Source organism: Myotis myotis, unplaced genomic scaffold (genome assembly GCF_014108235.1).
Source record: "Myotis myotis isolate mMyoMyo1 unplaced genomic scaffold, mMyoMyo1.p scaffold_m19_p_6, whole genome shotgun sequence".
NCBI lineage: Eukaryota > Metazoa > Chordata > Mammalia > Chiroptera > Vespertilionidae > Myotis > Myotis myotis.
In genome coordinates, this window is record NW_023416368.1 from 48,916,654 (window position 1) to 48,932,355 (window position 15,702).

Consider the following 15,702-nt stretch of genomic DNA (forward strand, 5'->3'; position numbering starts at 1 on the left):
CAGCGGTTCTCAACCTGTGGGTCGAGATCTCTTTGGGGGTCAAACGACCCTTTCACAGGGGTCGCCTAAAACCATCGGAAAACACATATATAATTACATATTGTTTTTGTGACTAATCACTATGCTTTAATTATGTTCAATTTGTAACAATGAAAATGCATCCTGCATATCAGATATTTACATTACGATTCATAACAGTAGCAAAATTACAGTTATGAAGTAGCAATGAAAATAATTTTATGGTTGGGGGTCACCACAACATGAGGAACTGTATTAAAGGGTCGCAGCATTAGGAAGCTTGAGAACCACTGCTCTAGAATATAAACTGGAAAGGGTAGGGCTTTTCATCTTTTTCAAAAATTCTCACCACGTAAAACTGGTAGGTTGCAGATGGTCAGTTAATATTTGTTGAGTGAATGAATGATTCCTGGCATAAAGTGTAAGTCCTCAGTATACATCGATTAAACTGAATTAAATTGAAATGGAAAATATGAGCACAGCCCTATTGTAATATAGATGGGAGAAAGGACACATATGTTGCTATATGCAGAGTCCTCCTTAGATTACATGATTTCTTGGATAATATTGCAATGTTCATGTGATGTTATGTGTTAATATATATTGTATTATTTATACATATATTGGTGAATAAAAATAGAAGCACTAAATATTTTTAAATTTTATTTAAATGAGTTCAAATCAAAACTTGAGAATCTACATTTACACACATTACAGTAATGTAAGGGCACAGCAAAGTTAAAGTGAATGCAGGCTGTATAGAAAGCTCAATTCCTGTGACATAAAACTTAAATCCAAAGATGAAATCTTTACCCTCTCTACTGCAGTGTCATAGTCTGACCTCAGAGACTAGAAAACTTCAGACACGTGTAATCTCAGATGTCTCAACCCTGAAACCTATCAGCGGATACCAAACACCTTCAAGGCACATTAAAGTTTTCTAGAAAAGGAGCCTTTAAAAAAAACTAAAACTAAGGTGACTAAAACTACAAAAGCACCTATCAGACTTGCGATGGCGTTTATGCCGAGTGTGAATCTGCAAGGTTAGCCTTGAGTCGCGGCCTCAGCACCGACTCTGGCTTCTTCCTGTAAAACATCCCCAGCAGGGGGTTCTGACTCAACCGGAGAATTCTCTTCTTCCAGGTCAGCATATGCATCAGAGCTTTCGTTCTCGGTTGTACCTTTATCATTACTGATGGCAACGGCGGCTTCATCCGGAGCTGCACTGGTGACCTCCGAGGTCGCTCCGGTGCTGACTTGGGCGCTTTCGCAGGGGGTGGCATTTGGAACCTCTGGCCCCGGTTCAGCACCGACCGCGGAGATCTCCACCTGAGCAGCCTCCGCAGCGTCGGGACAGGCTGAAGCCTCCTCTGCGCTGCCTGCAGCTGCAGCATCGGAGCTTTCTTCAGCATCCACCACCTGAGCTGCCTCCGAAGATACTTCAGGGGCCTCTGAACTTGCTTTCTCTGCTCCCTCCAGGTTCTCTTTTTCACCTGTAAGATTTAGCCCATTAAGCAAAGTAAATCGAAAGAGCATGGAAGACAGAAGAACACTCTGCGGTCACTTTAAAAAAAGAGACATCTATATGTACTGATATGTAATGGTCTTCAACGTAGGCTGTGAAGTGGGAAAAGAGCAATGTATACAGTTTGGTACTGTTTGTATTAGGACAGAAGGAGGGTAAGTTATATGCATAGATAGTTATATTTGCAAAGACTCTCCTCAGGATTCAGAGAAATTGATATTATTGGTTGCCCCTGGGAAGAGAAAATGGGGGATCTGCTTTTCTATAAACGCTTTGAACATGTTGAACTTTAAAAAAATTAGTTTATATATATATTATTTATTCAAATACAAAGAACAGGAAAATAAACAGCCAACCCATCACGAGACAGCATGGGAATGTAGCCAACTTACCAGGCATTGACTCTGAGGAATCACTAATTTATTCTGAACCTCAGTTTTGTCATCTGTAAAATGTCATCTATCGCACAGAACTTTTGTGAGGACTGATTAAAATGCTGTGTATAAAAAGGGGTTTAAAACCACTAAAATGCTGCCAAAACCGATTTGGCTCAGTGGATAGAGCGACGGCCTGCAGACTGAATTGTCCCAGGTTCGATTCCGGTCAAGGGCATGTACCAGGGTTGCGGGCACATCCCCAGTGGGAGATGTGCAGGAGGCAGCTGATCGATGTTTCTCTCTCATCGATGTTTCTAACTCTCTATCTCTCTCCCTTCCTCTCTGTAAAAAATCAATAAAAAAAATATATTAAAAAAAAGTATTTTAAAACCACTAAAATGCTATGGAAATGCATTTTATTATTATTATTACAATCTGCCTTCTTATGATTATATTAAGTAACGTTCACTAATACATTGTTTCTTATTGTCATGACTAAAGGTTAAAACTGGTCCATGAACAGCTATTATCTATCACCAAAGAGTGATAATAGTAATAATTGATAATAATAGTATTATAGTTGAAAATGGAAGAAAGTATGGTTCAAGCAAGCAGTTTAAGGCAGGAAACATTTACTTGGGTGAAATGTAATGTTTTGTTCCTGTATTTGCCATTTTATTAATCAGATCAACTGAGGGACTCAACAAACATGACTGATTATACTAATGTCAAGTGTACTTTGGGCAAAGATACTAGATGGTCTCAGTCAAAACTGAAACAAAAATTAGTTTTATGATTTAAAAAAAAAAGAATGAGGGAAATGAAAGGTCAAGCTGCTGAGAGGCAGATACTAAAATTATGCTGCATGAATGGGAGCCTGAGTAGGAGAAAAGTAATATTACCACACAAAGAAGTCAAAACTGCTGGTCAGCAGTATAAATGCAAAACGTTTTCATTTATTAAATGCACTCATCCAAAACGTATAACAATATTCTCTAGGTTTTGGGTGGCTTTTCCTTTTTGAATGAACTCCTACCCAGAGTCATTCTGGATTAAGTCAGTAAAGAAGCCAAAAGAAAATAGTGTTCATTGCTAGGCTAGGGTGATGAAAATCAGAGTTTTAAGGAAAATAATACTAATAAATTCACTTTACCTTGAAGTGGCTGTAACTCCGCTTCGTTTTTTTCTTTCAAATTTTTTATATGTCCAGTGTGTTTGACTTGCTCTGATGTTACTCTCCTGTAAGTCTGAAAGCAAATGTGTACTTATTATTCGCAAGCATTTTTTTCAACGTGATTTATATTCATCATGCCAAACTCAAAGGTGTATGCAATTCAAAGAAGAGAAGACAATGTATATCATCTACTCTTTTTATTGTTGTTAATCCTCACTGGAGGATATTTTTTGTATTGATTTTTAGAGAGAATGGAAGGAAGGGAGGGAGGGAGGGGGAGAGAGAGAGAGAAAGAGAGAAAGAGAGAGAGAGAGAACTACATTGGCCAGGGCCCTATCATTTACTCTTGAATTTCCTATTTGGAAACCTTTGTCATTAAGTAGGAAAGAAGGAAAGAAACAATGCTGTAACTGGAGTCAAGGATAACTGAAAACCGAGTAGAAAGACAAAGACAAATTAGGACCAATATGCTGAGTCAGCACCCTCAGTTCTCAGCACACCAATGCTGACGGAACCTGTGTAGAAGTTCACATCCCTGAACTGACCAGCAGCAACATCCTAAGGGACATTAGTCTTATTGTTCAAGGGGCTAGAACACGAGGTAAGAAAAAAAAACTACTTAAAGCAGAATGGAATAATTTACACTCACGTGTGGCCCAGAGAACCTCGCTTTTCCAAAATAACATAGTCAAACACAGAAGAGTGTTTCCATCAGGCCTCAAATTTATTATTTATTAAACAAATGATATTATTTATTAAACATAAGCATTTAAAATATACCACAACTTGCCCTAGCTGGTTTGGTTCAGTGAGAGAGTGTGGGCCTGCAGACTGAAAGGTCCTGGGTTCAATTCTGGTCAAGGTCAGATGCCGGGGTTGCAGGCTCAATCCCAATAGGGGACATGCGGAGGCATCCAATCAATGATTCTCTCTCATCACTGATGTTTCTCTCTTCCTCTCTCTCTAAAAATCAATAAAAATATTTTTTAAAATGTATACCAAAACTTTAATAAATCAGTATGGCATTATGTTTTTTAATATACCCAGACCTTCAAATAATTAAAATGGCCTAGGCCTTTCTCAGATTCTAAGAGGCCCTCATAATAGATTTTACTTGGAAATGAAAAACTGCTCTTGGCTACCATGGATTCAATTCAGATAAATCTAATATAGAACTTATTTTAGTACAGGACAAGGAAGGGGAAGAGAAGACTAGAATTCAGGTTTTTAAATACCTCTCATTCTGTATCTCCTCCTGAAAGTAGCCTAACATTCTTGGGAATTAACACTTCCAAGATTTAGGATTAAAACTATATATAATATTAGAGGTGGAAGGGGACTTAGAAATCATTACCTGTCCAATTTCATTCCCATTGTGAGACAATAAGGCCAGAAAGGGCTCTCAGGAGTCATCAGTTTATAACTTCCAGTTTAAGATAGCTTTTGTAAAGAAAGATTTAGTAGACAGCAGAGGTTCATGTCTAGCACTAGTAAAACTAATTAGGGATATAGTGATGCCCAGGTGAAATTAAGTCTTCTGGCTCCCACAAAATCATATGGCTTAGTCCAATATCTATTTTTCCAGTTGTATCCAACTGTAGTAGCCCTGGGCAGTAGATTCAGCATTATGCAATAGAATGATAGTAGAAGCGAAGGAATCTGAGTATCAGTGAATGCTGGTAGGTTAGTAGAGGACAATAATATAAATGACATGTTTGAAGTTTCCTGGCTTCTTGAGGCTCTCAAAATACTGAAGATTAGAAGATGTATTTAGATTTGGCTATCTACATAGTTCTACAAACTGCTCCTAGTTATGACTAAAATCCGTCTATACTAATAAAAGGGTAATATGCTAATTAGACCGGGAGACCTTCCGGACATCCTTCCGGACAAAGCCATGGTGGCGGGGCCAAGGCAGAGGCAGTTAGGGACAATCAGGCCAGGAGGGGAGGGCAGTTGGGGGTGATCAGGCTGGTGGGGGGGCAGTTGGAGGCGAGTAGGCCAGCAGGGGGGCCAGATGGGGCAATCAGGCCAGCTGAGGAGGCAGTAGGGGGCGAGCAGACCGGCAGGGGGGGCGGCAGTAGGCAGTGAGCAGGTCAGCAGGGTGGGCAGTTGGGGGCCATCAGGCCAGCAGAGGGGGGAAAGTTGGAGGCGATCAGGCTGGCAGGAGGTGGGGGGCAGTTGGAGGCAATCAGGCCAGCATGCAGAGTGGTTAGGGGCAATCAGGCAGGCAGGCAGGTGAGCAGTTAGGAGCCAGCGGTCCCAGATTGCGAGAGGGATGTCTGACTGCCAGTTTAGGCCCAATTCCTGTGGGATCGGGCCTATACCGGCAGTCAGACGTCCCCTGAGGGGTCCCAGATTGTAGAGGGTGCAGGCCAGGCTGAGGGACACCCTCCCCCATGCATGAATTTCATGCACTGGACCACTAGTTTATGCATATTTCTGTAGTGTTGAGCCAAAATGCAGTGACTGTGTATTCCTATGGTTTCCAAAGGATTTATACTTATTCTACTTTTATTCATAATGAAGAGTAGATTTCAGCCGAAACCGGTTTGGCTCAGTGGATAGAGCGTCGGCCTGCGGACTGAAAGGTCCCGGGTTCGATTCCGGTCAAGGGCATGTACCTGGGTTGCGGGCACATCCCCAGTAGGAGATGTGCAGGAGGCAGCTGATCGATGTTTCTCTCTCATCGATGTTTCTAACTCTCTATCTCTCTCCCTTTCTCTCTGTAAAAAATCAATAAAATATATTTAAAAAAAAAAAAAAAGAAAAAAAAAAGAGTAGATTTCAATTTAGAAAGTTTATGACAGAATGGGGAAAGATGAAATAGGCTTATCTTATTTGATTAACAAATGTTCCATTGTTTTAGCTCCAAGATCATATTATTAAAAGCTTTGTTTTACTGTGATTATATAGGGGGGACTGGATAAGGGGACCAGGGAGGAAAGCATTATTTTAATTTTATATATGTCTATTTTGAATTTTTAAAATTTATGGATAAATATTACTTTTTAAAAATAATAAGAGTATATATAAAGATATAAAGCTAATAAAAACTATGGAGATAGTTAAAAGATTGGGGGAGGGAGAAATGAATAGAGCACAAGGGATTTTTAGGGTAGTGAAAATACTCTGTATAATACTGTAATGGTGGATGCATATCATTATACATTTGTCAAAACCCCTATAACGAACAAAGAGTGAAGTCTAATGTAAACTATGGACTTTAGTTAGTAGTAACGTATCAATATTGATTCATCAGTTGTAACAAACATGCCACACTAAAGCACGATTACTGATAGGGAAAAGCTGAAACAGGGGTGAGAGAAAATACATGGGAACTGTCTGCATTTTCTGTTCATTTTTTTGTAAACCCACAACTGCTCTAAGAAATAACTTTTGCCGAGGCCGGTTTGGCTCAGTGGATAGAGCATCGGCCTGCGGACTGAAAGGTCCCAGGTTCGATTCCGGTCAAGGGCATGTGCCTGGGTTGCGGGCACATCCCCAGTAGGAGATGTGCAGGGGGCGGCTGATCGATGTTTCTCTCTCATTGATGTTTCTAACTCTCTATCTCTCTCCCTTCCTCTCTGTAAAAAATCAATAAAATATATTAAAAAAAAAAAAAAGAAAAAAAAAAAGAAATAACTTTTTAAAAAAATTAATCTTCCAAAACAATTCCTGTTAAATGTTAATAATAGTATCTACCTTATAGAATTGTTGTAATTATTAAATGAGCCCTAGACTGTCACATGACATTCAAATGTCAGCTATTACTATTAATATTTATGATAACACTAGAGGCCCGATGCGCGAAATCCATGCAAAGAGCTTGGCCCTCGCAGCTGCGGTGGCTTGCCTCGGCCCTCGCAGCCCCAGCTTAGTCCGGAGGGTCATTCGACGGTCCGGTCTAATTAGCATATTACACTTTTATTATTATAGATTGTTTTTACTGAAAGTCATCCATTCTTAGAGGTATGAAGAAATACTGAGTTTATACTTTAAAAAGCTTCATAATCTTGTTATTTGATCTCATGTCCTGATCTTAACATTGCTTTGAGTTTTACCACAGGTTGTAAAATATCAGAATTCCTGCACACTGTGGTTAAACACTTACATAGTATCCACCAGCACTGACTGTGACACCTACAACCAGATAGTAGATCATATTTGATCCAGATGATCCAGGAGACGCGTTAGATGACATCCAGTGAAGAGATGCTAGGAAAACAAGTTTAAACGCGGTTAGCTCCACTGCTTAAGCAAAGGCATTTTAAATAATTATTTCTTTGAAAATATTTCTGCTCAGTGAGCGTAGGATCTATTAACATCAAGTGACTTTCGCTTTAGGGAATATGGCATTATGAGATAACGGTAATAATTCCACTTGACATTTTCCCAATATAATTTGACAAGTACTTATGAAACCTGTCATTTTGATGCTAAGCACCAAGCTTTCCTTGGAAGGAGTGCAGGCATGGGTAAGGAGAAAGGACAAAAGCACTAAACAATTTCAACTGTCAAACAAGATGCATACAAGCAAAAGAAATCCATTGCTGTATGTACTCCATCTTTTAGTCAAAAAGATGACTTTTCCAAAAAATTAATTAAATATATTTGTAGTTGAAATTTATGTTAAATAAAACATTTCTGTTGAAATCTAACACACTTCTATAAATCTGTAATACAAATGCATATATATATATATTTCTACTATAAAGCCTTTAAAGATGAGCAGTGAGAAGCTTTTCTAAGACAGATGTTGCAACAAGATCATATCTGAAACAGAAGTACAATTCTGTACAAACTAATAGAAAAGATGAAAGTGCTGTGTTCTCATATTTAAATATGTTTACTCTGCAGTGCTAGAGCTTATATATACACCATATTCCCTGGAATTGAATTTTTATAATAGACTCAAACCTAGAAGCAGTTTAAAGTTCACATAGCTCAAATTCTTTATTTTACAGATAAAAATGAGGAAACATTTATTTATCCATTGACAAACACAGTTGAGCACCTGTTACCTGTTTGTCATTCTTAGAAGCATTAGTCTATAACTGTAAACAAGACACACGAGGTTACTGGCCTCAAGTAGCTCACAGTTTAGAAAGAAGGAACAGATGTCAGACAAATAACTACAGGCAATCATTTCAATGCAGTATGACAAAGGTTGTCATAGATAGTGGAAGCTTCAACAACAGCATGAAAACACAGTGAGGAAACTCAGCTAGTTGCCTCAAAGCAGCTGTCACTATTCAAAGACATGATCTGAGTTTTAAAGGAAAGTAGGAGTTTGTCAGATAAGTAAATGAAAAGAAAATTGCCCTAGGGGCAGAAGATACAGCATGAGGCATGAGTTGAGTGACTTGGAAAGAATAAAGGAATTTGATTTGGTGGGGGACTAGTAAGAAGTTATGTTTTGCAGAGGGCACATCTTTAAAAAAATTGCACTGATTACGAATCTTTGTAGTAGTCAAATTGGGAAAAAATCCACATATATGTTCTTAATTTGAATATAAATAATCATCTCTTAGAAAAAAATATTTTCCCTACAAATGTGCCCCAGCAGGCCATGGTAGAAGGTTATGGCATTGACTTGTAGTGGGGCTTTTGTTGGTTTAAAAATACATTTGCTATTACATAGGGAATATGTCAGTTTTATAGTTGTCAACCAGACATAAGTATCAAAAAGATTTTTAAAATACGAAAAAATAAATAAAATTATAAGAGATTTAAGTAAAGACAAATACAATTATGGCAAAGTTATTTAAAAGAACATGAAATGGGAAATAAATATTCAATAAGGATTAATTAAATTTTAGCATATTCATACAATGGGAAACAAGTAGCCATTAGAACTTTTCCAGAAGAATATTTACTTACTTGAGGAAATATTTACAATATGTTAAGTGAAAGGTTATACAGGAATATCACAGATTTGTGGAAGCAATATGCATAAGGAAAAAATATGCATGAGGTAAAAAAAGGTCTGAAACATTAAAATAAACTAAAATGTAAATAATGGTATTCACTGAGTCGTAAAATTACAGGTGACTACTATTTTGCCTTTCTGTGTGTTTTTTAAATAATGTATTATAAACCTAAATTATTTATTCATTAAAAAGATGCATTTTAAAAGAAAAAACTAGAGAACAAAATTTGATGAGGCAGTTACAATTTTATCCTTCAATAAAACTGAAACAATTTTTTCTTTCGTCAAAGTGGAATCAATAAAAGGTTAATTGATATCCATGACTGAAGCCAAATATCTAGTCAATAATAATTCTTCAAATTCACGAAAAAATCAGCGCTACAAAAAAGTAATTAGGTGAAAGAGAAAGACCAATACTGCTACAACCAGTATTGCTAACTAGCTATTTAAAATTTTTAAACCACTTTTCTTTTGCCCCCAATTGGAGAGAAAATTATTTGAAATGTATGAAGCTAAAAAAAAAAAAAAATGCGTAATGACCATGGGGGAAGCAGACGGATAACCAGAGCGCAAAAGGCCAGGTCAACGGTCTCATCTTTCTCCCTCCCGCCTCTGCCCCCCATCACACAGTCTTTTAACTTCAGAAGTTTAAGATGAATGGCTTCTCCCATTTCATCAGTGAAAAAAAAAATTGCTTTATTTCACTCGGTTTTAAAGATCAAAGAAAACGAAGACGCCTTATTTCCGTTGCTTGTAAGGCAACTTCTTCCCACCACCATTTTAAGAGAAAAATAAATCTAGTTGGACGGACCGTCCTTCCCTCTCACCATTATCACCAGCACAGGCCTAACCGAAGTGAAAAAATATTGGCCCATGGAATTTTCGCAAGTCTTTATCTCACTCCGTCTCAAAAGCACAAACTGGGCTAAAGCTACCTGGCAAGCCTTAGGAAGTGAGGCGAAGTGAAGAAAGAACTGAGAAAACTGAGAACTTTCGACGAAGTGGTCTAGGAGCAGCCCCCCCACCCCTTCCTCACCCCCATCCCCACCATCAGGTCATGGAAAACGGAGGGGAAACAGATGAGGAGTCAGAAAGAGCTGGCTGGGGCAGAATCGCACTCGAGCACGAACCTGGTGGCCTGGCAAATACCGCCACGCTCACACTTAAGCACCTACGTGTCCCAGGCACTGTGCTAGTCCCATTCGTACTTGTCAATTAATAAGCTACCAGCTCACAGTGCAACTTTCCCCGTAGGAAATTTTTGAAGATGCTCTTTTCCCCCATGAATTCGCACATCCAAAGGTGTTAAATACAAGGACGATGGCGTCAAACCCCTGGACAGCTCCAGGTCTATTTGCAGCCGCCAAGAAAAATGCTTCCGAAGGCCACGTCCTTGCGGGAGGGCGTGGGGAACGCCCCGGCCCAGGCTCAGGGGTCGAGGCTGCCGCGCCGGCCAAGCCTGGAGTTTACTTACTCAAGAGCCTTAACCGGCTTCCACTGGGCTAGCACTCTGGCCGCAGCCGGCCCGGCTCACTGGGCAGTGCCTATCTTCCCCACAGCCCCGTGCCTCTGCTTCTCCATGAACCTGGAGAGCGCACTGGTCCCTATGGCAATAAAAATGGTAAGCCCAGCGTGTGTTAGCCGGGCTCTGTTCTCAGCGCGTTAACTACACGTTAACCCATTGAAACGCAACGATTATAGTCCCCATTTACAAATGAGGAAACTGAGGTTAAGCACTTGCCCAACATCAAGATTTGAACCCAGAAAGTCAAGTCGCGTTTCAGAAGCCCCGCTGGACAGGTTCCCCACTTTCAAAATCTCCAAGAACTTCGGGGCATCTACCCTGCGACCCTCCCCCATTGCTCCCCCCCGCCCCCGCCCCGCCACAAGGCAGGCTTGTTGCGGCTCGGGGTGGGGTTGGCCCACCCGGGGCAGACAGGCACAGAGGGACGCCCGCGGGATCCACGCACGAAGCTCCCGTGCTCTTCGGGGCCAGCGCCTGGCACTCACCGTCCTTCCGCAGCGGCGCGGGGCTGGGGGGCGCCCTGAGCGGCAGCGCCAGGGTCCTGGAGACCGCCCTGCGGAGGGACATCGCGCCCGCCCGCCCGCCCGCCGCAGCCTCTGCAGCCTCTGCAGCCCCGCGCGCTGCGGGGCGCGGTGAGCTCGGGCCAGCCCCGCCCCGGGGAGGGGCGCGGACCCCTGCCCCGCTCCGCCCGGGCGGCCGCTGCGGGTGGGTGGGGTGAGTCGTTGGCACCTTCCCCTCTCCACCCCAGTCTGCAGGCTCTGCTGCTCTTTCCGAAGCCCAAGAGGCTGACGGAGGCATCTCAGGAGAAGGACAGGGAATCACCTGCCTGCCGGTACTGTTTGCTAAGGGGAATTCCTCAGTGAAGGCTGGAAGTGTTTCAGGGTCCGCATCCGGAGTAAGACACACTTTGGTTCCCAGGCCGGATGAAATATGAACCCACTTATCTCACGCAAGGAAACAGAGTATGTCCACTTATCTCTCGCACTCTCCTTGCTCTCCTGGGAGTGGAAGGGGAGCGGGGAGAGGGGGAGAAGCCTTTAGTGTCGTGTTCAGAGTCGTGAAATCCCCAGGCAATGGCTGGCTCTCAGCAATTCACTGTTAGGATGACTTTATTTTAATTTATTAATTTGAGGGGGAGAGGGGAGGGGGGGGGAGAGAGAGAGACAGAGAGAGAGAGAGAGAGAGAGAGAGACAGAGAGACAGAGAGACAGAGAGAGAGAGTGTGTCAGGATGGAACCGCAACCTTGGCGTATGGGGAGGACACTAACCAACTGAGCTACCCCGCCAGGGCCTCAATGACTTTAAATATAACCCCTCAAATGCTGTATATTCCTCTATGAGGTGCGAGACTAGCATTTCCACATCAACTAAAAATGCTAAATTATTAGTTTCTCCCCCCAGATTTCAATCACTTGCCTCATTGTGGCTACAATTTGTCAGGGTTTGAATATGAACACCAATCATTTATGCTTATAACATTTTCTAAAGGACTAATCTTTGGTAGGGACCGTGTCCTACTATAATCCCTTATGTGTGTTTGGCACTTGACAGTTTCTAAAGCACTTTCACATACTATCTCCTTTAATTCTCATTTCACCCTCTGAGGGAGGTGGCAATTATTCCCTTTAGCAAGGGTGGGGAGGAATGTCTAGGAGCTAATGGTTTTGTGTGGGTTTTTTTTTTTTTTTTTTTTTTTTTTTGTATATGAACAAAGTTTTTCTGGTTCCAAGTTCTCTAAGGCATGTTACAAACAAAATATTTGCTTATTTGCTACTTGGCAACTAAACATTCTTTGGAGATTCTAGTTCTGAATGCAGTTCTAATAATATTTTTAAAATATATTTTATTGATTTTTTACAGAGAGGAAGGGAGAGAGATAGAGAGTTAGAAACATTGATGAGAGAGAAACATCGATCAGCTGCCTTCTGCACACCTCCTACTGGGGATGTGCCCGCAACCAAGGTACATGCCCTTGACCGGAATCCAACCTGGGATCTTTCAGTCCGCAGGCCGACGCTCTATCCACTGAGCCAAACCGGTTATGGCAGCTAATAATATTTAACATATTCTCATTTGAAGAGTACAAACCAATGGTCAGAAATGGGTGTTGTTGTTGTTGGTTTTTTGTTTGTTTGTTTGTTTGTTTTTTGTTTGGATACAGTAGCTAGCTATTCCTAGGGATTAAACACTGAACAAAAGCAATTGGGTAATCTGCAGTTAAGGAGAGGTCAAATTTAGACCTGAAGCAGCACAAGAAAGGGTAGACCCCAGGCCCTCCACCAAGAAGTTAATCAGTCATGAAAGTAACAAAATGAAGATTAGTAAACTTGCTATCTTTGACCAGCATCAGGTACACATCCTTCTGCAACTATTGATGAGCTATCTCACTGGTAGTGTAGAATGTTTAATGAACTGCTAGCGCCTAGGACAGATTGACAAATAAAACCAAATCTGTCCAGAGTACTTCTAACCACCCCAGTTTGGTGTGACCCTATTCGAAATTTAAAAAGACCAGAAAAAAAAATTCTGTCTACTACCACAGCTCATTCTTTCCTTAGGGCTGAATTTTGATTTGGTTGCCAGGAAGAGGAATAGTCAAAGGCGGCAAATGCATTATAGGTATTTAATGTGTTGGAAGCGTCCCTAAAAATAATTCTTTCTGAGAGAACATTTATATATGACGATGGTTCTCAGGACCATTTCAGGCTCCCCTTCAGAACTCAGTGTAGACTTGGGGTCTGGGTGTAGTCTGAGGTCTTCCGGATCATCCCCAGGTTCCATCAAACTGTCTATAAGTATCTGTCAAAATGCCTACCATATGCTGGGACCTTGCTAGATGCTGGGGATTGGTTATAATCGATTTCACAAACATTTATTGAGGATAATGTGCTAGGCACTGTTTCAGGGCATTCTTTAATGAGCAAGATATGATTCTGCTATCACTCACAGAGGTTAAAATATCAGGTTAAAGAGACACTGAAACAAGCCCACCATCAATGGGGTCAATGATCACAAAGAAGTCTCTGGCCAGCCCTAGCCGGTTTGGCTCAGTGGAGAGAGCATTGGCCTTGCACATGCCTGGGTTGCAGGAGGCAGCTGATCAATGATTCTCTCTTATCATTGATGTTTCTATCTCTCTCTCCCTTCCTTTCTGAAATCAATAAAAATATATTTTAACTTTAAGCATTATATATATATATATATATATATATATATATATATATATATATAATCTTTTAAAAAATCTCTGGCCCTGGCTGGTTTAGCTCAGTGGATGGAGCGTCAGCATGCGGACTGAAGGGTCCCAGGTTCGATTCCGGTCAAGGGCATGTACCTTGGTTGCGGGCACCTCCCCAGTTGGGGGTGTGTGGAGGCAGCTGATTGATGTTTCTCTCTCATTGATGTTTCTAACTCTCTATCCCTCTCCCTTCCTCTCTGTAAAAAAATCAATAAAATATTTTTTTTAAAAAAATCTCTCGCCAGATATCAGTCATAAATGTAATCTAAGGCCTTTGGTTACAACTGAACGGGTTTTAAAAATGCAAAAATAAAACACAGGTTATATAGGACTTTAAAAACTTTCTCCAGAGTATTGTCACACCTATTTTTGTAGTTCATCTTCAACACCCCTAAAGAGTAGGTAGGGGAATGTTGATTATCACTGTTACATATGAAAAGTATCAAGGTAGTATAATAGTGTGGTTAGGAGCATGAGTTTGGGAGTCAGATTTACTAGTCTGATTTACTGGTCTGAGTAAAATGTAGATAATTTTTATTCACAGGGTTGTTGTAAGCTGTAAAGCACATTAGGTGTGTAACATGCTCAGCTAATTGGAGGAGGTGGTACTAGATTCTACTTCCAGCCTAAGCCAAAATTCAAGGCTCCCTTACTATGACCTGCTGCCTTTCAGTGTACATATGACAGGATCCATTCAATCCCACCATCTTATCTGATACATGGTGGGGTCCAGTGGGGGCTTCATGGTATCCTCTAGATTAGATGGGACCATCCCAGCTGGGAAAGGCAAAACTGAGAGAAATAGTGTCACTTCTCCACATCCCTTTCATCTTAGTGAAAAGCTCATGATTCTTTGATGGGAGGGAATTTTCTACCTACTCCACTGCTCCTGGAGGGTATGTGGCTTTGCAGTCTGATGGCACACTCTCCCCACATCTTGAAACATTTCTCACGAGAGGACACGCTTGTGGGTTGTCAGATTCACTCTGTGGCAAGCTGCTTCTCACAAACCCTAGAGAATTTTAACGTTCCATCTTTGCTGTAGGAGCCTCTGTGAGGCTTGGACAATAGTTCCCCAGCTGTTAGGCACTGTTTGCCATGCTGCCCTTGAGCACATCCTTGACATTTTTCTTGGTCTTGTTGGAAAAACAAGAATCTAGGGTCAGAGATAACTTAGCTTATCTAAGATGACCTCCACCTAATTGTGACTGTTGACAAAAATACTAGTTTTGAAAACATGATGCATAATGTGAGGTCCTCTACTGGCAGTATTAATCACACTTATTCAAGGCTTAAGTGCTATATAATTAAAAGCAATTCTCAAAGACTGGGTGATTTCCTAAACTCCACAGAAAGGTAGAAACAGCTTTGTTTTTCTTAGCACTAAATTCTTAGGCCATGACCATATGTTTTCAACAGATCAATATAAAGTGAAACAATTTATTTTTTTAATCCTCACAAGAGGGTATGTTTTAATGGTTTTTAGAGAGGAAGGGAAAGAGAAACATCAATGTGAGAAAGGAACATTGATCCGTTTCGCCTCATGTAGGCACACTGGGGATCAAACCTGCCCTGGAATCGAACCCACAATCTTTTGGAGAATGGGATGATGCTCCAACCAACTGAGCCACACAGCCAGGGCTAAAGTGAAATAATTTAGAAGCGTATCTAGGAAGACAACTTAGCAAGCAACTAAGAAAGTCCTGATAAGCACCCTCTTGATGGACTAAAATATTTAGATACAATGAAGGGGGAAGTGCAATCAAGATGGTAAATTCTAAAACTATTCTTGGAGCTCACTCAGTCTCTCCTCCCTCCCCACCTACTCACTTTCTCTTCTGTAGCAAAATAAACATGATATTCCAAACACTTCTGCATTATTTTGCTAAGGCTACCATAACAAATTACTACAG

General features: G+C 41.0%; 1 protein-coding gene across 2 annotated transcripts; it reads right to left on the minus strand.

Moving 5' to 3' along the window:
* Positions 1 to 668: 668 nt before the first annotated feature.
* LOC118658634 (mitochondria localized glutamic acid rich protein) lies at positions 669 to 11,140 on the minus strand. 2 transcript variants are annotated; one of them, XM_036314137.1, is made up of 4 exons: positions 11,037 to 11,140; positions 7,209 to 7,312; positions 3,074 to 3,167; positions 669 to 1,511 (listed from the first exon to the last, which is right to left on the minus strand). In XM_036314137.1, the coding sequence occupies exons 1-4, from the start codon at positions 11,116 to 11,118 to the stop codon at positions 1,063 to 1,065; spliced, it is 729 nt and encodes a 242-aa protein (XP_036170030.1). In that variant the 5' UTR covers positions 11,119 to 11,140; the 3' UTR covers positions 669 to 1,062. The 2 variants fall into 2 exon arrangements, with proteins under 2 accessions (XP_036170030.1, XP_036170031.1); XM_036314138.1 differs by lacking the exon at positions 11,037 to 11,140 and adding an exon at positions 10,501 to 10,594.
* Positions 11,141 to 15,702: the final 4,562 nt, after the last annotated feature.